The sequence below is a fragment of the Neovison vison genome, chromosome 5 (assembly GCF_020171115.1).
Source record: "Neovison vison isolate M4711 chromosome 5, ASM_NN_V1, whole genome shotgun sequence".
Lineage (NCBI taxonomy): Eukaryota > Metazoa > Chordata > Mammalia > Carnivora > Mustelidae > Neogale > Neogale vison.
Window position 1 is genome coordinate 107,292,817 of NC_058095.1, and position 26,105 is coordinate 107,318,921.

Sequence of the window (26,105 nt, forward strand, 5' to 3'; positions counted from 1 at the left end):
CTTTTTTTTTCCCCCAATTTATTTATTTTCAGAAAAACAGTATTCATTATTTTTTCACCACACCCAGTGCTCCATGCAAGCTGTGCCCTCTATAATACCCACCACCTGGTACCCCAACCTCCCACCCCCCCCACCACTTCAAACCCCTCAGACTGTTTTTCAGAGTCCATAGTCTCTCATGGTTCACCTCCCCTTCCAATTTACCCAAATTCCCTACTCCTCTCTAACGCCCCTTGTCCTCCATGCTATTGGTTATGCTCCACAAATAGTGAAACCATATGATAATTGACTCTCTCTGCTTGACTGATTTCACTCAGCATAATCTCTTCCAGTCCCGTCCATGTTGCTACAAAAGTTGGATATTCGTCCTTTCTGATGGAGGCATAATACTCCATAGTGTATATGGACCACATCTTCCTTATCCATTCATCCGTTGAAGGGCATCTTGGTTCTTTCCATAGTTTGGCGACTGTGGCCATTGCTGCTATAAACATTGGGGTACAGATGGCCCTTCTTTTCACTTTACAATCAGTAATATGCTATCTAGTCATTGTTTTCTGGATTATAGTATTTTGCATTGGACTATAGGATTATAGATTTATAGTATTTTCTAAGCTTTTGCTTAGTAGTCTAAGATTTCTTTAGTGTTAACAGTTTATTTTGATATGTTTTGCTTGAAAGAGGAGTCTGCAATGTCAAAATAGAAAACAAAGTCTGAGACAGCAATAGGATTTAATGATTCAAAAGCCTGTCAGCTGGCACCCAGCACAAGCAGATTCAAAATGTCCAAGCTTCTAGAAGACCACATAGTCATCATTTTCTATTTTTTTCCCCCTTTAGATCAGTGGTTCTCAAATTTCAGTAAGCCTCAGAATCACTTGGACAGTGCTGAAACACAGATTGCTAAGTCTTATCCCAGAATTTTTGATTCAACAGAACTGAGGGGGCCAGAAAATTTACATTTCTAACAAGTTCCCAGGTGATGCTGATACAATGGTCTGGTGATCACACTTGGGGAACTATTATTCTTGGTTACCACTATTACAATTGATTATTTAGTAAGTTTTTATATAATCCCTTCCTATAAGCCAGTGATTTGTTAAGAGTTTGTTTAGAGACATTGTTTTCCTATCCCCTCTCTAGTTACTTGGGGGTACTTTTTGTAAAAGCCTACTGTCTCCTTGGAGATTCTGACTGTATACCCTGCAATCTGAATGTGACTACCACAGTGAAACAATTTTAAATAAAAATCTGTAATTTTTTTAAAATAGTGGATCATAAGAAATTTACTTCCTTATATGTATACATAACATTTTTGTCTCTATGTGGAAATAATACCATGGTGTTACAGGATAGTAGAATTCTAAGAATTTTAATAAACTTACCAAATTATAAAGATCTTAACATTTCCCCTTAGAAAATGCTAATCATTTTCTAATCATTACTGAATAATCGTAACAATAATCATTACTGAAGCAAAATACAATCCAACATCATCCTAAGAGGAAAACTGAATGAATGTACTTACTTCTTAAGTATTTCATAAATCTTGTAAAAATATGAAAACTCTATTTGGAAAAAATTAAAATCACTCAGTGTTATCATAAGTTTTAAAAATGAAGCTGATATTTAAGACAAAGCATAATAAATAAAATTATTATGCTCTTCATAATCAAATCTCATGCTTAAAAATTTTGTAAGGTTCTCAAGGGATAAAATTTATCTTTGCTTTTTAATAGTGAAAACAATTTATAGTAGCTTCTATCATTTATTTGAAATGATTTGATTAAAGAAGTACTGAGAAGAAAATTCGAATGTTGAATGTATTAACTAATAAGCATCTTGTATTTTTAGAAAAACTTGGGCACAAAAATGTAGGCTGGCTTATACTAATTGGTATATTGACTAATTCAAGCACTGTCTCTAAGAAATAGCAATGTACATCCCTGATCAAGTCAGAGTTAAAAATACCCCGAGAATGGATGCTATACTATGAAAGAAAGAATTTATGGAATCTCCACAGTAGATGAATTTTCAAAGCTTGCTAGCACTTCAAGTGAGCAAGAATGATACATATAGTTTCCATGCCTCAAGCAAGCAATAAATGACATGCAGAGTCTGTCTGCTTTACACCAGAAATAATTCAGTGTAAAGGCCAACAGGTGAGCTAAACAAGGCAAGTATCTCTGCTGGGGGATAGGTGGGTTGGTTGGAGGCAGCAGCATTTGCCTAGTAGGGACTCAAGCACCCCGCACAGAACTTTATGGGAGGGGGAGGAATTTGTTCCACAAACTAAATATAATTGACATAACTGGGGCAAAGTTTCTTTCTGATGATGAAGGGAGCTAGAAATAAGAAAAAGGAGAAAACCAGAATTAACCTGGTTAATTCTGTAGTATTGGATTAAGATCGGAGGTACGTGTGTAAACTCATGGTTTAAAAAAATAGATATATATGTAGAAATACAGATGTAAACGTGTTTGTGCATACAAATTTTGTATGTGCACCTACACACACATAGCTCATAGCTCTGTCTATTGAGAGGGTGTCCAGGAGTAGCAAAACTGTTATAGCAATAAGTATACTTACTTCCCAGATTTTGGCTTATAAATACCATTGTCTATTGAAAGGACCCACGTGCTTTGAGAAACAAAACAATCTCAAGGCTAAAGAAGGGAAAGTACAAGATGAGACTGGAATATCATGTGCCAGAAAGGAAAGGTTTCAAAGATGATGGGCGGCACATTTCAAAAGGATCTGAAAGCCAGCCCCAAGGGGCTCCTAAATCTGAAACAATCTGAGTCTCACAACTGACAATCAGTAACAAAAACAGCCCACTCAGTAAACAGAAATCCAGGAGTTCATATTTACATAAAATGAGAAAAGAAAGCTTTTCTTTATAGTATAATGCCAAATAATAAATGTAGAAGGCATAATAAAATTGAAAATTTTTATTTTTATTTTATTTAATTTTATCTTAGTTGCCACTTGGCAACCATTGATCAGTAATAACGGACTCAGGCAGGAATTATCAATGGATGTTAAAACTAGTATGTGAAAGTCTGACAAAAACCAAGATGTTTATATAGTATTTAGAAAATGCTATTATTAGGCAGCAGCTCTTCCTGCCCATGGGTCCTGTCCCTGTGCTTTAATAAACCACCATTTTGCACCAAAGATGTCTCAAGAATTCTTTCTTGGTCATCGGCTCCGGACCTCAGCCCACCGAACCTCACCTAGGTTCTAGAACTTCATCATATGGCGCCCGGACGTGGGGTGTGAGTCTTTACATTTGGATTCTGAGCTTCGGTGCAAAATTGGTGAGTACTTTCTCTCCTTTTCCTTTACTCTGATTTCAGGGCTTTTCAAGGAGTGTGGTCTTATTGGAACACTTGCACGTCAGTTGCTCAGGCTGTAATCCTCTAGCCGTGGCTACTCTACGGGGAGGAGAACGTCTTCTCTTGGCTGTAAGTTAGTACCCTGGCCGGAATGGCAATAGACCCAGAATCTTGATACCCTCTCTTTATTCCTGTTCTTTTTTTTTTTTTTTTAAAGATTTTATTTATTTATTTGACAGACAGCGATCACAAGTAGGCAGAGAGGCAGGCAGAAACAGAGAGAGAGGAGGAAGCAGGCTCCCTGCTGAGCAGAGAGCCCGATGCGGGGCTCGATCCCAGGACCCTGAGATCATGACCTGAGCTGAAGGCAGAGGCTTAACCCACTGAGCCACCCAGGCGCCCCTTTATTCCTGTTCTTATATAGTTGTCTCTCTTGGGCACGGGACAGCCACCTAAGTCACCAGGACAGCTGCCAATCTTAAGACTCCCGTGTGAGGTTTCCTCCTGATTGATCTAATGTGATCCCCTCCACATCCCTGGTCTAGCCACTTCTGGCCGAGCGACCTCCACTGGGAGTCAGCCGAAACCAGTACCCGATTGAATTAAAACGCAACCCGGGACCGTTTCCTAGGGAAGTTGGCTGCAAGGACCACATGTGTTGGAATGTCGCATAGACCATGATGGATTTCAGTCTTTACTGTTTCTTGTCAATGTCTTCTACAGACTACTTATAGCTATGAAATTGGGTAATTTCCCCTTTGTCAAACTTTTCTAGTATTTCCATGGGTTAAAATGGCAAAACAGTATGCAGTCTTCAAGACAGACAATGGCATGGCATAGCACAGTTTCCTAGTCCATTCACCAGGCACCCATCTGTAGCCTAGGATGCGATGGGGAAGTGGAGGGACGCCGGCACCCCTCCAGGGCCTTTTATGGCAGGGATGCCTTCCTGAGGAAAACAGGATGGTGATCAATAGCGATATCTTGAGGGACGCCTCTGGTCGCTTTTGACACACAGGAACCTCTGACATATCCTGCGTGGGACGCCACCCAGGAGTCAGGGGGGATTTGGTAATGGACCTTCTTTACATTTCTGGGAGCATGGCCTCAGTAGGTTTCTTTAGTTCCCAAGGACTCTACCTTGGGGTGCCTTTTAACCCACTGGAAATAATTTGGATTGCAAAACTTAGGAAAGGACTGAGCTCCTGTAACACTGCATGGCCTCAGTGGGATCCATCAGTTAGATCTCCTCTGCAGGAAACAGGCAAATGGACCTAGGATACCTTCATTGCTCATACCTAGGCCTTAATTGCTCTGCACAAGGACCCTGAACTAAGGGGCTTTTACGGAATGTGTTTGTCCAAATGAGTCAGTTAGTAAACCCAGGTTGTTGGGATATCCTTAGCAAAAGGGACTCTGTCTCTGTTTCTAATAGATGTGGGGGCTTCTCCCTCACTCACTTCCCGTGTTAATGGCTGTAACTGGAGCCAACTGGGGTTAGTCTAACTCGAGACAGAGACTGTAAGGAATATTCCCAAGCAGCTGCTGAAACTCCCTTTGTTTCGGGGAAGTTTCCCTGTCTTCTCTGGCCCGACATGGACTGCTTAACCCCTCCCCCCTTGCTGGTGGGAAAGCTTGGTGTCTGCTCCTTTGTTGGGGTTTATGAGCTCCAAAACCGGGAATCCTTTCTCTGCTTCCTGGCAGCACTTTGTTTCCTCTGTTTCCCCCTTTTATCCTGTTTCTGTGCACCAACGTGGGTGCAGCCTGCATGACTAGCCTCTAGATCATGCACCACGGCTCCTTCTCTCTTCACTGTCAAGGAGCAAGAAGAGCACCCCCTGGACCTAACACCCCACTCCAGATCTTCCCACTTGTGTCTCGGGTAAACATTCAAAGTGGAGTGGGTCCAGGTGAAACGTAAATCAGTATTGGAATGAAGTTAAGTTTGTTGGTTTAAGATAAGACGTGTATTTTAAGTTATCAGCAGTAAATGTGAAACTTCGAAGTTTACTGAAGGTCAAATAAGCTCATGTTATTTGTTAAAATTTGTTAGCAAAGAGATGACTAAACTGATGGTTAATTGTCTGTCTCAAAGTTTTAATGGGTAATTGCTGAAGTAGCTTTCAAAGTCTTTGGTAACCTGAAAGTTTTAAAGTTTTGCTTGGGTGACAAATGGAATTAAATTGTGGACATCTAGGTCTTAAAGGATAAAATGCTAAGTCAGTAATTACTGGATGTAGGTTTGTTATTTTGACTTCTTAACTGCAAAGAAACTAAGAGTATTTAAATCTGTTGGTAAACGTGTTTTGCACTTAACTGTTTCATAAATTTGACATCTAAAGAATTCTGTTGTAACAGTTCACAATTGGTTAATACTTAGTCTTCACTAGAGATTAAGAGGTTTCTAAGAGTATCAAATTCTGCTTAGTGTAACTAAGACTGATGGAAATAAGGGAAACTCTGTAGGGCACTTAGTGATTCACTAAATAGCATCTCCCTCCTTAATACCGAAGTCTCATGCAAGGCAGTCCTACAAAATAGGATGGCCTTAGATGTCCTGACAGCAGCCCAGGGTGACACACGTGCAATTATCAAACAGAATGTTGTGTGTACATCCCAGACTATCACAAAAATGTCACAGGACTAATAAAAGATAGGATGCTCTTCAAGATCCTTCTTTCTCTCTCAGTAATTGGTTAGCTTCCTGGTTTGGAAGAGGACTATGGCCAACAATTAAAAATCTCTTTCTTGGGGTTCTCATTCTTATCGCCTTATTAACCTTAATATGTTGCTTTGTTTGATGTTTCTCTACTTGGTGCTGAGACTCCATCGCTGCAATGACTTCACCACGACAGATGATCCTTGTCCCGCGCGAGGACGCCTCTTCACTGTCAGCACTGGATTCAGCTGCCTCCACCTTTCATAACTCCCTTATACATTCCTACCCTGATCAATATTGACCCGAGTAGGTAGGGACAGCTCTACACCCCTATTCAGCAGGAAGAAGTTACAGAAGATGAGACCTTCCACCTTCAACCACCTTAAAGATTTAAGGGTCAAAATTTTTCAGGGGGGAATGATGAGGGAGCAGGAGGCTGGCTGAGGACAGAGCAAAAGCTGGCGCCTTGCACCCCCTCATCACCCGCTCCCCTCCGTAATATGTGTAGCATTCCTCAGATACCCCTGACCTCCATAAAACGATAAATAGTTAAACTTGCAGGGATCGCAATCCTGCAGGACAGGAATCTCCCTTGCTCTACAGATGGCCTAGAGACCTAAACAGGGAGGTTACCTTATCAATAGCACAAATTTCCAGAGGCAAATAACTCTCATTTCCTGAAGCCCTAATGTCCCCCTCCCCACCATAAACTGGAGGAGACTGAGGTAGAAGGGAATGTAAATGATAGCAGGATCATAATACCCTACCAAGAATCTCCCAACTATCTTGATGTTAATGCCTGACCTAAAGACGACATTGATCAAGCCATAAGGGCAAGGCCTCCCCCAGGCACCTTGTAGGCCCTCCTTAATATGTGAAAACTCTGTTGAAACCTCCCATCCCTTCACCACCTCCCCCCAACCGTAAGGTATATAACATGCCTGCCCTCACAACTTGTGGCAGCAGCTCTTCCTGCCAACGGGTCCTGTCCCCGTGCTTTAATAAACCACCATTTTGCACAAAAAAAAAAAAAAAAAAAAGAAAAAGAAAAGAAAATGCTATTATTAGAAAGGGAAAAGGAAAACCTTACGGTGAAGAAACATGGTAAAAATAACCTTCATCAAGTGAATACCAGTAATGAGACAGAATGAAATTATGTACCACTTGATATAATGTACTTAGAAAATAAAAGCATTACTTTTTCATATATTGCTAACAAAAAAGCACATTCTGAATGTGTTTAACAACATCCACATTTTAGAAGATATTTGCTCACGTTATACAAATAAAAGTTCCATAAAACATCAAAACTGATTTGAATTTAAATATATATAGTTTGACAATGTTACACAGTAAGACAGCAGTAATGCTCATTAGAAAAGTCAAAACTATTTTAACTTTTTATGTTTTTTTGAGTGCAGTGACTGACCATGAGTGGGGAGAGGCAGAGGGAGAGGGAAAACCCTAAGTAGGCTCCATATCCAGTGCGAGAAGCCTGATGTGGGGCTTGATCTCACAATCCCGTTATCAAGACCTGAGCCAAAATCAAGATTTGGATGCCCAACTGACTGAGCCACCCAGGCTCCCCAGGCCGGACACTATTTTAGATTTAAAATCAAGGAGTGAAAAAAAAAAAAAAAATCAAGGAGTGAGGTGTATACTTAGCTTTAAGACAATAGGAACAACAAGAATGACAAATTTTATATGGGCTTTCAAAGCTTACCTTAAATTTATACTTTGTACTACGTCTGAGATTCTTTACTGTGTAAGCAAGATCTTCTCCATCATATTTAGGCTTAAAACCATATCCCTGGAAAGTGAAAATAAGTCTTTCTTAGATGTCTAACAGCAGAAATATGGGGAATAACAAACATGTAAAAAGACCCAAATCGTCTGCATCTTCTACTGTGTACAAGGTGATTAATGCTCTTTTAAGTGTAATACTCACCTTGATACTTCTATCTTGAATGGACAGATCCAGAAATGCTAATGAATGTTTGTGGGGGGATGGAGAACTCCATAAATATAGTAACCAAGAGAAGATCTTTGTGGTGAAGGTAAAGTCAATCAATGGTAACATCACCATCAGTAAGCGTATCTCTAAAACTAATAGACTTTCCTACACAGATGTTGTAAGAACTAAACAGAGTTATAACCATTTGACATACTTACCTTGCCCTGTGTTTAAGTAAATAGATAAACAGTTGGCTGTGCTGGCAGGAAGGCATGTCACTTAGGTATTGGATTGCTATTCATAGCTCCAGGGACAATGCCTCACTACTTTCCCATTGTTATTTTAAAAAGTTGATATATAATTCACATACTGTAAAATTCCCATTTAAAGTATGAAATTCAATCATTTATAGTGTATTCATTATACAATTATCGTTGAATCCTAATTCTACAATGAAGCCTGTACTTTACTTTTTGGTTAGCAGTCACTTCCCCTCTTTTCTCATTCACTAATATACTTTCTAATAAACTAATATACTTTCTGTGTATTCATGTTCATGTCATGACTAATTCCATTCCTTTATATGGTTCAATGATACTCCATTGTATGGATATATCACACTTTGTTTATCCATTCAACAATTAATGGACATCTGGGTTGTTTCCACTTTTTGGGTACTTTGAATAATGCTATGAACATTCACATACAAATTTTTGTATAAACATGTGTTTTCAAGTTCTCTTGGGTATATAGCTGGGAGTGGACCAATGGATTTTTCACTCAAATTGCTTTAAAGTTGGGGAAAACTGGAAGGGGAGGTGAATCATGAGAGACTATGGACTCTGAAAAACAATCTGAGGGGTTTGAAGTGGCGGGGGCGGGGGTGGGAGGTTGGGGTACCAGGTGGTGGGTATTATAGAGGGCATGGATTGCATGGAGCACTGGGTGTGGTGAAAAAATAATGAATACTGTTATGCTGAAAATAAATAAATTTAATTAAAAAAAATAAAGTAGCTCTTAAAAAGCCATGAAACTGTAGAACTAACAGAAGACACCCTAACTCATGTTAGCTACGTTTTAGCTCATAGAAGACAAGCCACTGGAAACCTGATTCTGGTGGCACTATATAATGTCATGTGATGCTCTTCATATCTTCTGTGGTGCTTGAGAAAGCAGTGTATGAACACAGCTGGAAAAGGTGGACATATTATTTCCTTATTTTTTAGAGCTGCTTAGGCTGAAAGGCTGTGGTGATCTTCCCCCTCTTTATTTTCCCTAAAACATATATATTTAAGAATGTAGTCTATACTGTTCCTAGGCACAAATATATACAAACAAACATAAAAAAACAAAACTCCCTCCCACACATCAAGAAAAGACAAGACTGAGTTCTTCCTCATTCCCAGTTCCTCCTAAATAATAACCAACACTAAGGACTCAAGGATCTGGGAAAGGATCTAACTACTGTGGCACTATTTACTTATAAGGATTGATGTTACCTGAAATAGGTTTTAAACACTACTTAAAATACATATTTATACTTACTGAAGTTTCTTCCTCCATCTCTAAAATGTAAGAAATTCCTTCATCTGATGGTGTTCCCGAGGGCTTACTCCATTGTAAGGATAACCAAGTAACACCAGCCTTAGTTAATACAGGACTTGCTGGCATAGAAGGGGCACAGCCTGAAGTGTAATATAAGACTTCTTCACTAAAACCACTGTTGAAACAAATCGTTTTTAAGAATGAATGAAAAAGAGCTGTTTTTATAGCTAAAGAATTCAATTTGATAAATGACATTTTCTGAAAGTGACAATTTTTGATAACTAATTATAATCCAAATAATGTCTTGGAGTTGATAATATTTTCATGGTTATCAGATCAGAACCTAAAAGTGTATTTACTAATATACTTTTAAAACTGTAGTTTATGTAACTAACATCTTCTCTTACAGCTTTTGCTATGATAGTTAATCCATCTTTACTATACCAACATAAACTAAAGCAGAATTTTTAGTGGGTAATTTGGATTCTGCATAATTTATATTAAGTGAAGTGACTAAATAATATATTTGCATTAAAATGTATCTTACCTTGTGCCATACTCATTTTTGGCTGACAGTCTAAATTTACAACCCATTGCTGGTGACAGTTTAGTAATTTTAAATTGCTTCTGTAAGCCCATATAACACTGACAAAATTCTCCATTTCCTTTTCCCTAAAAAAAATTGGCTGATTATTATACATCATGTACATTACTGTAAAAAGATAAATCCACAAAGTTCCTGCTTGATGAATAACTACATATGAGCTGGTATACATTAAAAGTCATTTTGTTACATGAATCATGGATCTCAAAAGAAAGCAGAGATAACCTACATCTTTTAAATGGTACTTACTGTTCGTTAAATGCAGAATTTACAAACTAGAAAGTAGGTATCTCTGTATCTACCTTCTTGAACTAAGTACCCTGTTTTAACTGATGCTAAATGTCTGGGTTTAGTAAAAGAGGTTCTTTCCATGTGTGGACCCCGCAATCTCTATGGGTGTACTGGTAATAGCAGAAATAGGGTGATCTTTGATATACACAACTAGCAGTGTTCTCAATCTATGAAAAGTTCTACACAGTTTTAAGGTCCCTAAGTGATTCCCAAACCTCCACCTTAATAGCTGCTAACATTCTATAAAATAAAGATTCTGGAAACACAACTGCCTAGGTTTAACAGTAACAGAATATAAGCAGAGAGAAAAACCCGATTATAGGCAAAGAGAATGGGAGAGAGAAAAGTCTGCAGCTCAGGACAACTAAAGAATGTTAGACGTTTAGGATGCTACATAAAATAGACACATTTCTTATTCTCCATCCACTCTTCTCTACTGTGTTGGTAGAGGTAAACGGTGTTTTTAGGGTGACTTCTTCAAAGAAAACCTTCAATCTCTATCTGGCTGCTTTACTACACTTTCCTGATTTAATGGTGTTTACAGTTGATTCTATTAAGTTGTCTAAACAGAAAACTGTATCATCTCTATATAAGAATAATTTTGCCCCCCAGCCCAGTCATTATTTGGCTGTACCTGTATGTTCCAAAACATACTTCATTAACGTTAAGGTGGGAATGACTGACAACTTTGACTTGTTTCAGCCTTGACTAGAAATGCTTTTATTGTTTAGTGATGGTACTTCACTTAATACAAAAATAACTATCAGATAAGGAATTATCTTCCTTTCCTAATTTGAGTTTTAATTAAGTGCTAAATTTTACCAAATATCTTTTCATAATTTATCAACATATTTTTTTTCTTCTAAATTACTATGATAGATTTTCTAATTCTAAATTCTCTTAAAACTTCTGGCATAAAATCTACTTGTTTGTGCCTCATTACTCTTTTAATATAGGCATACCTTGTTTTATTGCACTTCATTTTACTGTGTTTTGCTGATAGTGTTTTTTACAAAGTCTGGTTTGTGGCAACCCTGCATCAAACAGTTCTACTGGTGCCATTTCTTCAACAGCATTTGCTAACTTTGCGACTCTGTGTCATGTTTTGGTAGTTCTTGTAATATTTCAAATTTTTTCATATTATTGTATTTGTTATGGTGATTCATGGAAGAGGTCAACATATCAACATTAACAGGAGTTCGGCAGAAGCGGATTCCAACCCTCATGGATGATTTTGTGGGTTCCAAGACTTTAACAGAGGAAATAACAGCAGATGTGGTGGAAACAGCAAGAGAACTAGAATTAGAAGTGAAGCCTGAAGATGTGACTGAATTGCTGCAATCTCATGATAAAACTTAAGTGGATGAAGAGTTGCTTCTTAAGGATGAGCAAGGAAAGTGGTTTCTTGAGAGGGAATCTACTCCTGGTGGAGATGCTGTGAAGACTGTTGAAATGACAGCAAAGGATTTAGAATTTTACATAAATTTAGTTGATAGAGTAGCAGCAGGGTTTCGGGAGACTGACTCCAGTTGTGAAAGAAGTTTTAGTGTTGGTAAAATGTTATCAAACAGCATCACATGTTACAGAGAAATGGTTCATGAAAGAAGAGTCAACTGATGCAGCAAACTTCACCGTTGTCTTATTTTTTCAAGAAGTTGCTGAAGGCACCCCAACTTTCAGCAAGCACTATACCCTCAGCAGCCTGCAGCCATCAACATCGAGGTAAGACCCTCCACTAGCAAAAAGATTATGACTCACTGAAAGCTCAGATGATGGTTAGCATTTTTAGCAACAAAGTAGTTTTTTAAATTAAATTTAATTTTTTCAGTGACAACAAAGCATTTTTAAAATAAGATCTGTACATTTTTTTAAAAAAAGACAATGCCATTGTACCTTTAACAGACTACAAATACTGTGTGGTATATAACTTTTATATGCATTGGGAAACCAAAAAAATTCATGTGACTTGCTTTGAGATATTTGCTTTATTGTGGTTGGCTGGAACCAAACCTGCAATATCTTCAAGGTATGCCTACATACTGTTGAATTCCCAGATTATCAATGGAATTTCTTCTATACCCTCTGGCCACACCTCTTAGCTGTGGTATAAGCAGCAGGCAAAGAGAGAATGTAATAAATGATAGTAAAACGAAGTACTACATAACAGAGCTCAGTGTGCTTGCTGTGGTAGGCTGAATAATGGGCCTTGTACAAAGATATCCAAGTCCTAAACCGTGGAACCTGTGAATGTTACTCTATTCATCTGTACAGATGTTATTAAGTTAAAGCTCTTGAGATGGAGAAATTATCCTGTATTATCTAGGTGGACCTTAAATGGAATTACAAATGTCCTTTTTAGAGTGAAAAAGATGTGAAGATGGAAGAGGAAAAAGGCCATGTGATAATGGCAGGAAGGGCAGAAAAGGCTATCTTATGAGGCCATGGGTTCATGGTAATGACGAAGTAATGAAGAGAGCCTCCAGAAGCTGGAAAAGTTAGGAGAATGGATTCTTCTCTAGAGTTCCTAGAAGAAGCATGGTTAAAGCGACATCTTGATTTTGGCCCAGTGAGAGTCATACTGGATTTCTACTTCCGGAAATATAGGAGAATGAGTGTGTTGTTTTGAACTATCAGGTTTATAGCAATGTGTTAAAGCAGCCATAGTAAAAAATTATACTTGCTTTTAAGGCTGATGTGAAAAAAAAAATTTCCTTCATCCAAGATAATTATCCAAGTGAGAACTTTGAGGGGTTTAAGTCAAAACCAAAAAATAAAACAAAACAAATAGGGAGGTCCAGTCAGTAATGTTTTCTAGGAACACCATTAATTCGCTCATGTACCACACTAAAAGCATTCATAATGTTTTTAAAGAGGAAAAAACTATTAAAACAAATTATTTCTGCTTGAGGATAAATACACATAAATTCCCCCTAATTTAAAAGATCCAATTTACTTACCTCATCCCATTCTAAAATAAAGCTTTGGATTTTAGAACCATTGTCACTAGGTGCCTAAAAGAAATAACAAAAGAAAAAAAAGAGAGAGAGAGAGAGCACGCACAAATTATTAGAACTTTTGTAAAAGATACTGTGAGAATCTAATCTGAGCAATCTATTGTGTTGTAGATGTTCTCTGTGGCTTAACTCTGGTTTTTCTGAACAGTGAACAACTTCCTGTAGCAAGAACCATCTTAACTTTTTAATCCATTTAAAAAATCACTTTGTCTTTTGTCAGAAGGTTTTTATCAGCTTTAAGTTCCTAGGATTGACCCTGTCATTTTCATTAAAACTCACTTTATAATCTATAAGTAGTACTGTGAGATACACCAGAAAAGGAAAGAATCAGGGAGCTTAGAATAAATTTCAAGAGGTCACACTGTCTGGATCTTTGCTTCTAGATACCATGTGCCCATTACCTAATATTGCTCATTCAACAATCTGTTAATCTTCAGTGGTGAAAATTTGTCTCCCTTAACATTTTATTCTAGTATTTAATCACTCTAGAACTCAAGAATTTCAACCTTATTTCTACTTGAATTTTCTACCATTTCAACTTGCCTCCTCTTTATTCTCACTTTAGATGCAGAACAATGGATCACTACTCTTCTTATAATAGTTTCATCCATTTGAAGACAACTGACTCTAAGACTCCTTTTATAAAAATTAAATAATCTTAACTTTTAAAATCGTTCTCCAGAGAATTCCTATAATTCTCTGGACTCTATTTGGTTTTTATATAGTATTGCCAACCATATATTTTTAAAAAGATTTTACTTATTTATTTGAGAGAGGGAGTGACAGAGAGTGAGTAAGCATGAGTGGGGAAGAAGGGCAGAGGAGAGGGGGAAGCAGACTCCCCACTGAGCAGGGATCCTGATGTAGGTCTCAGTCCCTGGACTCTAGGATCATGGCCTGAGATGGCAGGTCTGCCTTAAGTGAAGGCAGATGTTTAGCTGACTGAACCACCCAGGCACCCCCATTGCGAACCATGTTAAGAGCAATCAAGAATGGTCAACTTTTTGATAAAGAACATTTTATAACACGGAGGTCCAAATTATTTGTTGACCATTAACAGAGATCTTGTGTTTAAACATTTTTTAAAATTATAATTTTTAAGTGGTGAACATGACTGGAATTTGCTATGTAAGTTACAGGTGTGGCAATTCAAAGTAACTACAGTATGGATGGGACAGAAAAAGAAACCTTGGGAAATTCAACTCTTACAGAGCAAAGGAAGAGAATCCCAAGGCAGAGAAGATTAAAAATCTTAGCAAGAAGTATGTGGTATAAAAATCTATTTCCCCGGGACGCCTGGGTGGCTCAGTCGGTTAAGCTGCTGTCTTCAGCTCAGGTCATGATCCCAGGATCCTGGGATCGAGTCCCGTGTGGGGTTCCTTGCTCAGCGGGGAGCCTGCTTCTCCCTCTGCCTCTGCCTGCTTATGCTTTCTCTCTCTCTCTGACAAATACATAAAATCTTTAAAAAAAGATTATATATTTCCCCATGATTAATGCCTCCAGATTGCTCTAGTTTAGCTGCTAAGGTTGCACATTTATTTTCCTTAATTTTTTCTACTTTATTTTGTGAGGCTTTCCAAGTCAAGGAAATGGATTCTCTTCAACTCCCTGGAAGAAGCATGGCTATGGTGACACCTTCAACAACCTGTGACCATTTCTCCAAGTTAGAGGGGAAACTATTAGGTGTAAAGTGTTTTTACCTTATCTCATTTAATCCTCAAACCAACTCTTTGTAGTATTATTATCCAAACTATACAAAAGAGGAAACGGAGGCTTTAAAGAATCCAAGTAAGTTGCCCTAGATCACTCAATCATTAAGAGAACAGAGCTGAATTTACTCAGACACAAAACCAGTGTTCCTACCCAGCAATATTCCAGAAGCTGAGCAACAGGAGGTCTGGTAGGTATTATTAATTATAAGAGAGTAGAAGACCAAGTTCAGTTAGCTTTTTATCATCACCATGCACTGGCAACTCTAAACAATGTCAGCTGATAAAATATTTCTCTCAAGCTGCTACCTCACATTCCACCCATGCCATGATTTTGATGCCACGTTAACCCCCAAGTAATATTTTCAGATTATATGAGGCAACAGAGTCAAAAGATCTGATATTTAAGTCATAAACTACACTAAGCCAGTTTTCTTCAATTTTAACATTACATAGCAACAATAGGTATTATGTTTATTATGGTCCAGGCACTATGCTATGGGCTATATAGGTATCATCTGATAATTCTCCCAACAAGTCCAGGTATACAATACTATCCCCAGTACCAGTACAAATGATTCTCTCTTTCCCCAATCGTGCTATTACTACGCACATACAAGTCTATTTCTTGAAGAGTAGAAGCCTGGGTAACCTGAGTAGGCAACTGAGAGACCTAGGGCATAAGGGCACTTTTTACATCTTACGCAGCCTGGCTGGACTACTGTTAAAGACAAATGTCAAAATTCAATGTCATTTTATCTTCAGAATAAATAGCAGTACCCTACTGAAGACTGAACCTACATGAAAGGCACGAGGCTACTACCCTAACTGCCCTACCAATAAAATGCTACTCTAAGTGACATGAAATAAAATTAGTCATACTTATCACAAACAAAAATGTATGTATGTACATACTTGTCTGATTTACATGTGCTAACAGTACTTTTTAACTGCATAAAGCATCTAACAAGGGACTAATAAGACCCAAACAAGTTTTCAGAAAGAAAGCTAGCCCTGAGTTTTGCTCTTGGGGTAAGAGTAGATAATTAAATCAAGACTAGTAGTTATTTTCTTACTATAAATCAACAGTTGCTAGGAGGGGTGGTACTCCCTTCTAGGGCATGTTTAGAAATTTTGTTGGGGGTGTTTCTGACTATCACAATAATGGCAGAGAGAGTAAAGGCTGCTTTTTACAAGTGGGGTTCAAGGATGCTATCAATTCTGCACAGTGTGGGAAAATCAATACAATGAAGAATTTTTCTCTTTCTTTAGAACTTTTGAATGTCCTCTTTGACATCCATGTAGGTTGAAATATATGTTTAAAATTATCAGAGCCTAGAACCTAATTCCATTTTACAAGGTATTTTTTCTATAGTTTAGAGTTATAGGATTTTCCCAAAATGTAACTACTCTGCAATATCAGAAAGGCTGTATTTCATTTGTTCAGAAATTTACGAAGACCATATATCATTTCAGTAATTCATGTCTCCCAATGACAATGCTGTCTGTGCTATGTGAATTATCGATTCTATCTGTGGTGTCTGTCCATTTCATATCTTCTTGTGCAGCTGGGCACAAAAAATTTACATGTTAGCAAATCTATTATTCTATTAAAATAGAGAATATTTAATAGAGAGTATTAAAAATTATATTATTATAAAATAGAGTATTTAATGGAATATTCCTTAAAATAATATATATATATATATAATTAACATATAATGTATTATTAGCCCTAGGGGTACAGGTCTGTAAATTACCGGTTTACATACTTCACAGCATTCACCATAGCACATACCCTCCCCAATGTCCATAACCCAACCACCCTCTTCCTACCCACCTCCCCCATGCAACCCTCAGTTTGTTTTGTGAGATTAAGAGTCTCTTATGGTTTGTCCTGATCCCATCTTGTTTCCTTTTTTCCTGACCCTCCAAATCCCCCACATTGCCTCTCAAATTCTTCATATCAGGGAGATCATATGATAATTGTCTTTATCTGACTGACTTATTAGACTCAGCATAATACCCTCTAGTCCCATCCATGTCATCACAAATGGCAAGATTTCATTTCTTTTGATGGCTGCATAGTACTCCATTGTATACATATATACCACCTCTTCTTTATCCATTCATCTGTTGATGGACATCTAGGTTCTCTCCATAGTTTGGCTATTGTGGACATATAAATTGCTATAAACATTTGGGTGCATGTGCCCCTTTGGATCACTACATTTGTATCTTTAGGGTAAATACCCAGTAGTGCAATTGCTGGGTCATAGGGTACCTCTATTTTCAACTTTTTGAGGAACCTCCATGCTGTTTTCCAGAATGGTTGCACCAGCTTGCATTCCCACCGCTAGTGCAGGAGGGTTCCTCTTGCTCCGCATCCTCACCAGCATCTGTCATTCCCTGACTTGTTCATTTTAGCCATTCTGACTTGTGTGAGGTATCTCATTGTGGTTTTGATTTGTATTTCCCTGATGCCAAGTGGTATGGAGCACTTTTTCATGTGTCTGTTGACCATCTGGATGTCTTTTTTGCAGAAATGTCTGTTTATGCCCTCTGACCATTCCTTGATTGGATTATTTGTTCTTTGGATGTTGAGTTTGGTAAGTTCTTTATAGATTTTGGATAGTAGTCCCAATAGTTCATTTTTGCCCTTGCTTCCCTTGCCTTTGGCGATGCTTCTAGGAAGAACTTGCTGCGGCTGAGGTTGAAGAGGTTGCTGTCTGTGTTCTCCTCAAGGATTTTGATGGATTCCTTTCTCACATTGAGGTTCTTCATCCATTTAGAGTCTATTTTTGTGTGTGGTGTAAGGGAATGATCCAGTTTCATTTTTCTGCAAGTGGCTGTCCAATTTTCCCAACACCACTTGCTGAAGAGACCGTCTTTTTTCCATGGACATTCTTTCCTGTTTTGTCAAAGATTAGTTGACCATAGAGTTGAGGATTTATTTCTGGGTTCTCTATTCTGTTCCACTAACCTATGTGTCTGTTTTTGTGCCAGGACCATACTGTCTTGATGATGACAGCTTTGTAACAGAGCCTGAAGTCTGGAATTGTGATGCCACGAACTTTGGCTTTCTTTTTCAATATTCCTCTGGCTATTCGAGGTCTTTTCTGCTTCCATATAAATTTTAGGATTATCTGTTCCATTTCTTTGAGAAAAAAAAAAAGGATGGGATTTTGTAGGGATTGCATTAAATGTGTAGATTACTTTAGGTAGCATAGACATTTTCACAAGATTTCTTCTTCCAATCCATGAGCATGGAACATTTTTCCATTTCTTTGTGTCTTCCTCAATTTCTTTAATGAGTACTTTATAGTTTTCTGAGTATAGATTCTTTGCCTCTTTGGCTGGGTTTATTCCTAGGTATCTTATGGTTTTGGGTACAACTATAAATGGGACTGATTCTTTAATTCTCTTTCTTCTGTCTTCTTGTTGGTGTATAGAAATGCAATGGACTTCTGTGCATTGATTTTATATCCTGACACTTTACTGGATTCCTGTACAAGTTCTAGCAGATTTGGAGTGGAGTCTTTTGCATTTTCCATGTAAAGTATCACATCATCTGCAGAGTGATATGATAGTTTGACTTCTTCTTTGCTCATTTGGATGCCTTTAATTTCTTTTTGTTGTCTGACTGCTGAGGCTAGGACTTCTAGTACTATTGTTGAATAGCAGTGGTGATAATGGACATCCCTGCCGTGTTCCTGACCTTTGCAGAAAAGCTCTGTTTTTCTCCACTGAGAATGATATTTGTGGTGGGTTTTTCACAGATGGCTCTGATGATATTGAGGTGTGTACCCACTAAAACTACACTTTGAAGAGTTTTGATCAAGAAAGGATGCTGTACTTTGTCAAATGCTTTTTCAGCATCTATTGAGAGTATCATATGGTTCTTACTCTTTCTTTTATTAATGTATTGTACCCCGTTGATTCATTTGCAGATGTTGAACCAACCTTGCAGTCCAGGGATAAATTCCACTTGGTCATGGTGAATAATCCTTTTAAGGTACTATTGGATCTGACTGGCTAGTATTTTGGTGAGAAATTTTGCATCTGTGTTCATCAAGGATATTGGTCTGTTAATTCTTTTTTGATGGGGTCTTTTGTTTTGGGATCAAGGTAATGCTGGCCTCATTAAATGAGTTTGGAAGTTTTCCTTCCATTTCTATTTTTGGAACAGTTTCAGGAGACTAGGAGAACATTCTGGAGAATGTTCCATGTGCACTACAGAAGAATGTGTATTCTGTTGCTTTGGGATAGAATGTTCTGAATATATCTGTGATGTCCACCTGGTCCAGTGTGTCATTTAAGGCCCTTATTTCCTTGTTGATCTTTTCTTGGATGATCTAGTTCAGTGAGGGGGGGTGCTAAAGTCCCCTACTATTATTGTATCATTGTTGATGCGTTTCTTTGATTTTGTTATTAATAGGTTTATATAGTTGGGTGCTCCAATGTTAGGGGCACAGATTTTTTTTTTTTTAAGATGAGCCCTCATAAGCTCTTTTTTTTTTTTTAATATTTTATTTATTTATTTGTCAGAGAGAGAGGTAGAGCGAGCGCGAGCACAAGCAGACAGAATGGCAGGCAGAGTCAGAGGGAGAAGCAGGCTCCCTGCAGAGCAAGGAGCCCGATGTGGGACTCGATCCCAGGACGCTGGGATCATGACCTGAGCCGAAGGCAGCTGCTTAACCAACTGATCCACCCAGGTGTCCCCTTCTTTCTTCTTCTTCTGGAATCCCAATTATTGTAATATTGTTTTGTCTTATGGTATCACTTATCTCTCAATTTTTTCCCTCGTGGTCCAGTAGTTGTTTCTCTTCTGCTCAGCTTCCTTATTCTCTGTCATTTGGTCTTCTATATCACTAATTCTCTCTTCTGCCTCATTTATCCTAGCAGTAAGAGCCTCCATTTTTGATTGTACCTCATTAATGGCTTTTTTGATTTCCGCTTGGTTAGATTTTATTTTCTTTTATTTCTCCAGACAGGGTTTTTCTAATATCTTCCATGACTTTTTTGAGCCCAGCTAGCACCTTGAGAATCATCATTCTGAACTCTCGATCTGACATATTACCAGTGTCCATACTGATTAGGTCCCTAGCCTTTGGTACTGCCTCATGTTCTTTTTTTTGTGGTGAGTTTTTCCACCTTGCCATTTTATCCAGATAAGAATGTATGAACGAGAGAATAAAATACTAAAAAGGTCGACCACAAAGACCCCAGAAAAATGTGTTAACCAAATCAGAAAAGATGCCAAATCATGGGGAGAAGAAAGTGGGTAAAAAGAAGTTAAAATATATATATATATTATATTTAATATATATATTACATATATTGAGAGAGAGAGAGAGAGAGATTTTGGGAGGTAGTTTCGTCTAAGAGACCAAAATACACCCAAAATCAAGTGGGTGGCTCTGTTCTATTCACCAGTCTAAAAAATATATATATATATTTTAATATTTTATATAAAACACATATTATATAAAATATATTTTATATAAAATATATAAATGATATAATACAAAATATATAATATTAAATATAAATATCATATATAAATATTATTATATTATTTATATTATAAATATAAATATATTTGTAGATAAAAATAACATATATATTTAATATATATATAAAGTATAAAAATATATAAATATAAATATAAATATAAATATATATATTAGACTGGTGAATAGAACAGAGCCACCCACTTGATTTTAGGTGTATTTTGGTCTCTTAGACGAAACTACCTCCAAAAATCTCTCTCTCTCTCTCTATACGCACACACACACACATACACACACAAATAAGGGTAAACACGATGAAGTGATGGAATATGGCTATAAAGATGAAAATTTAATAAAAATTCTACAAAACGAGTTGATAAGGTAAGTCGATTGAGGAAAGAAAGAAAAAAAAGGTAGAGAGAATCTGCTCAGGCTGGGGACTAGACCAAAGCCCTGTGCTAGATTCAGGGTATATTTTGATTTATTATAAGAAGTTGTATCACAAAATTTTTTAGAAGAAAAAAACCCTATATGTATACAAAAAATAAAGTTAGATACAATGAAGGATAAAATATGACTATAATAATAAAGGTTCCAGAAGATTTTCTTTAAAGAAAGGTATTGTTAAGATAAACTAGTTAAAAAATGTTAAAAGAAGAAAGAGTAAAAAAGTTAAACAAATTAGGATAAGAAAAAAAATAAAATTTAAAAAATTTAGTTAACTATGCAAGACTAAAGAATCACAGGGAGAAAGCCATGAATTCCATGCTTTGTTTTCCCCTCCTCTGGAGTTCCGCTGTTCTTGATCAGTGAGCTTGGTCTCGGAAGGATGTTCTTAAGAATCTTCTGGGGGAGAGGCCTGTTGTAGTGACTCTCAAGTGTCTGCCAGAGGCAGAATTGCTCCGCCCTTGCCAGAGGCTGGACTAAGTAATCTGCTCTGGTTTGCTCTCAGGAGCTTTTGTTCCCTGAACGGTTTCCGGTTTCCATAGAGCTTTGGAAGATGGGAATGAAAATGGCGACCTCCCAATCAAGGGCATGGAGGGCCGAGAGCTTGGGGACCCCTCCTCAGTGTGCGCTTGGAGAAAAGTGCTCAGTCACTCCTGTCTCCCTGGTCTCTGGCCGCGCTCCGAGCTCACCTGGCCCGTGATTGAGCGCTTCTGTCTCTGGCTCAATGCCCTGTTTGGAGTCTCCAACCCAGCAGATTCCTGCTGCTCTGCTCTTCCAGGGGGTTCTCCCTGGATCTGCCACTTGTGGGGTCTCTACTTAAAAAGCAGTGGCCTAACTGTGCCACAGATCATAGTTTAAGGTAGAGAGCTCACTCCTCGGAGCTCCATCTCTGTAGCTGGCTTCCCCACTCTAATACCTGCGAGCTCTGCTACACTCAGACACCCTGATCCTTCTGTGACCCCATGGGACCTGAGATCATGCTGCCCCCGTGAGGGCTCCAGACCCATTTAGCCTCTGGAGTGATGTCTCTCAGTGGAGCACTTTTAAAAGTTCTGATTTTGTGCTCCACTGCTGCACTGCTTGCTGGGAGCCGACCCCTCCCCTCTTGGTCTATCTTCTAGTCGGTTCGGATTCACTTCTCCGCACGTCTTTCCTTTCAGAAAGTGGTTGATTTTCTGTATCTAGAATTGCTGCTCTTCTTCTCTTCAATCTCCTGTTCGATTTGTAGGTGTTCGGAATGGTTTGATAACTATATAACTGAATTCCTGCAACCTGATGTCATCTCAGCCTGCTATTCTTCTGCCATCTTGACTCCTTTCCCCCTATATTTTTATTTTTTTAATTTTTTAAAAGATTTTATTTATTTATTTATTTATTTGACAGACAAAGATCACAAGTAGACAGAGACAGGCAGAGAGAGAGGGGCGAAGCAGGCTCCCTGCTGAGCAGAGAGCCCAATGCGGGGCTCAGTTCCAGGACACTGAGATCATGACCTTAGCCAAAGGCAGAGGCTTAACCCACTGTGCCACCCAGGCACCCCTCCCCGTATATTTTTAAAACTATGAGTCTAGTTACTATGAACTTCATTTCATGAAAAAATTTAGGATATAAAGGCATTGTAATGAACTTTAGAAGCACTGCTGAGACTCTCAATGCCATCCCATGTCCAGTATTGTAAGGACTGCTAATTATATACCAGTCTTTTCTGCTGTATTTACATATAGTAAGAAAAAACCATTAAGAGTATTATTTTAAGATTTAGTGTATGTAAAGAACAAGAACAACTGAAACTGGGGAGGGGAGAGGAAGGAGTAAATGTCCAGTTGGAAAGTACTCTAAAGAATATTCTTACCTTCCATTGCAAAGTGAGTGAATTTTTGGTCCGATTGGCTATCCTGGGTGGATTAGGTATGTCAGGTTCACAGCTTAAGGTGGTAAAGCTTTCAGCTTCTGAAGGAGTTCCCTTCATAGAATTGTATTCTGCCTGGACTCTATGGCGATAAAAATAAATAGTTTTGAGCAGTAGAATAATTGTATCCTACCTTCAATAGGCATCAGCTTTAAGTACTTGCAAATCAGTAAGGTGTCTTCCAAATGTTCTATCAAGAAAACAAGGGTGGGCACCTGGCTAGCTCAGCTGGTAAAATATGTGACTCTTGATCTCCAGGCTGGGGTTTCAAGCCCCAAGTTGGGTGTAGAGATTACTTAAAAATAAAGTCTTTAAAAGAAAAAAAAAAAAGTCCGTGTCAAAGTAAAAGATGGCTCTTTAAAAAAGAAATACAGGATAGACCAGAGGCTTCATCCTATTTCTTGACTGTAACACAAAGTAAGAAATACATCTTAAGTTGTGACAACATATCACAACTATATGGTATGTACTTGCTCATACACACACACAAGAAAGAAAAGTATCCTGCAACTATCCCTAAGGGATATATACAGATAGATTCTATTTTATTTGATTATTTAATTAAAAAATGCTGACTATAACCCCCAAATTTCATCATTTAATAATGGTTGCAGCCTACAGTTTGAAAGTGCTAAGTTGGACAATACTTTGGCTTTATCCACAGAAAGTATAATTGAAGACTTAATTTAATAGTTTGATAGGAATAATCCCAACCACAAATGGGGTGACTAACCAAATATAGATTAATGAGTCCTAGCTGGGGAGGCGTTAGTATGTAAAATGTTGGTAAATTATAATAGAAGTATGCAGAATAAAACAGTATTTAAGTTAACTCTCAGTTAAATGTTGTGAATTTTCTAAGAAGATTTTATTTTTAAGTAATCTCTATACCCAATGTGGGGCTTGAACTCACAACCCCAAGATCAAGAGTTGCATGCTCCACTGACTGAGCCACCCTGCCACCCCTAAGTGCTGTGAAAATTTTAATTTAATATCCCAAACTCTTTCTAAAACATGATGTAGTAAAAATACATTAATTATAAATCAACAATTATTAATGCTTCTGTTCTGCAAAAATTTCAAAAGCGGGGAGTTTTCCATTTGCATATAATATGCAGACATATTAAACTTATCTGTATATTCATTCCAATCCCAAGATCCTATAAACAGAATAACTAACCCTTCAACATAACATTTCAGTTAAATGTTTTTGGTTTTTTTGGGAAACGTGTTAATAACTGTACCAAAAGAGAAACCAAAGTCCACAAATTCACGATTTTAATCCAAAATTAATAATTATATTATATTCCAGGCTTTTAATGAAATTATTTTAAAAACTACCTATGCTCTATCATATCATGCTAAGACAACATGTAGACATTCCTTACTTTGCATGGTAATCTGTAGCTGGTTTGAGATCATTTAAAGTGACACTGGTTTCTTCTCCTCTGGGGGAAAAAAAGGAACATTTAACAGTCTGATAAAGAAGAATTTCCAGAGGATTTACATTATATATGCTTCAGTTTGTGGCAGTTTATGAAATTACACTTTCTTACTTTACCAGTTGTAATCATATTCAGATTCCATCAATACAGAACTTGTGTAATAAGACTATATACCAAACTTAAGTTATATACCTCCATACCACTTTAAAACAGAAAGGTGTCCAAACAGTGGGTGCACAGAGGAGTTAAGATGGTGGAGGAGTAGGGGCTCCTAAGGTTGCCTATTCCCTTCAATATGGCTAGATAAATATCAAATCATTCTAAACACACAAAAAATCAAACTGAGGACCGAGAGAACAGGAGGTGTTTCAGAGTGTGAAACACCTCCTGAGCTGTGGAGAGTTCATCTGGGGAAAGAACAGCTGTAGGTGCTGTGGAGGGGCAGGAGTCTTGATCATGGAAAGAGGAGAGAGAGAGAAAGAGAGAGAGAGAGAGAAACAAAAAAGTGAAGCAGCAGGCAGGAGACTGCACAAGAAAAAAAAAAAATCTTCCCCCAAACCAGTGACTAAGAAAAGAAGGGGGCTATGGCAAATTTTTATAAACAGCAGAGCTCAAAGTCTTAAGTTTGATAAGTCTGTGCCATTGGTGGGGTTGTGCCTGGCAGACTTAGCAGTGCTCTGGTGGGGAAGAAGGGCAGAGACCTGGGAGTGGGCAGTGTGGTCTGAGGATGTCCTGGGTCACACAGGGAAGAACAGTTCCCTTTTTTGGAATGTATTTGGGAATGGTGGATGGCCTCTCTGGGGGCAAAAGAACTGGCAGCACCAATGTGCATCCCTGTTCACTAACATGGGAATACAGACACTGGCTGAGGGCAGCAAACCCTGGTGATGCTTTTTGCTGCACTTTACCATAAATTCGGAGCCACCGTGCAGTTGTGGTACTGCTTTACTGGGGCAAACTGGCACTGGCCACAGCATGGCAAGACCCTCCCCTAGTGGATCAGCATGAGTCCATAAAACTGGGAGTTTTGAAACCCAGCCCCGTGCCCGAGATAAAACATAGGAGGTGCTGTGGCACCTGGAGAGACAGGGTGAAGGCAGGGATCTGACAGAACCTGAAACACAAGAGGGGTGACTGCTTTTCTGAGAGAGGTTCCTGAAGAGTGGCAGACACAAACTCCCCAGTATGGGTCGGAAAGCAGGGCAACACCATTTCCCCCATACCCATCAGCACTAACCAACTTCAGTGAGCAACACAGCACCACCCAATGCCCTCCTAGTAGAGGCTGGAGCTACTTACACCAAGCACCGCACCCCCACCCCAGGCCCCAGTACCCTCCAAGTACATCTCCACTAGGGCAAGCCCGCCTGAGAATCAGTGCAGCAGGACCATCTGCCAGAAGACTAGCACAAACCCCTCACATGTACCAAGTCTACTAATCATAGAGTGCTGCAAAGCTTCAGTTCTAGGGGAAATAGGATCTAGAATCTCATTTCTTTCTTTCTTTCTTTTTTTTTCTTCTGGATGGATCTAGCTTCTTTCAACAAGCAGACCAAAACACACCTAGTTAAAACCTGCCATTTGGTAGACAAGGTCCAAATACCACCTACTGCAGGCAAAGAGAATTCTGTAGAGGACTGACATGTAGGAAGCAGCAGCCAAAACAAAACTGCAGAG

The 26,105-nt window shown here is 38.3% G+C and overlaps 1 protein-coding gene across 4 annotated transcripts in view; it reads right to left on the reverse strand.

Annotated features, from left to right (window-relative positions):
• The window catches only part of FNDC3A (fibronectin type III domain containing 3A), a 184,203-nt gene that overhangs the window by 26,213 nt on the left and 131,885 nt on the right, over positions 1–26,105 (reverse strand). For all 4 annotated transcript variants that reach the window (XM_044249716.1, XM_044249714.1, XM_044249715.1 and 1 more), the window contains 6 exons: positions 24,372–24,431; positions 22,927–23,065; positions 13,349–13,402; positions 10,044–10,168; positions 9,497–9,671; positions 7,721–7,807 (listed from right to left, as the gene is read on the reverse strand). In XM_044249716.1, coding sequence (XP_044105651.1) covers positions 7,721–7,807; positions 9,497–9,671; positions 10,044–10,168; positions 13,349–13,402; positions 22,927–23,065; positions 24,372–24,431 — 640 coding nt within the window. The remainder of the gene's footprint in view (positions 1–7,720; positions 7,808–9,496; positions 9,672–10,043; positions 10,169–13,348; positions 13,403–22,926; positions 23,066–24,371; positions 24,432–26,105) is intronic.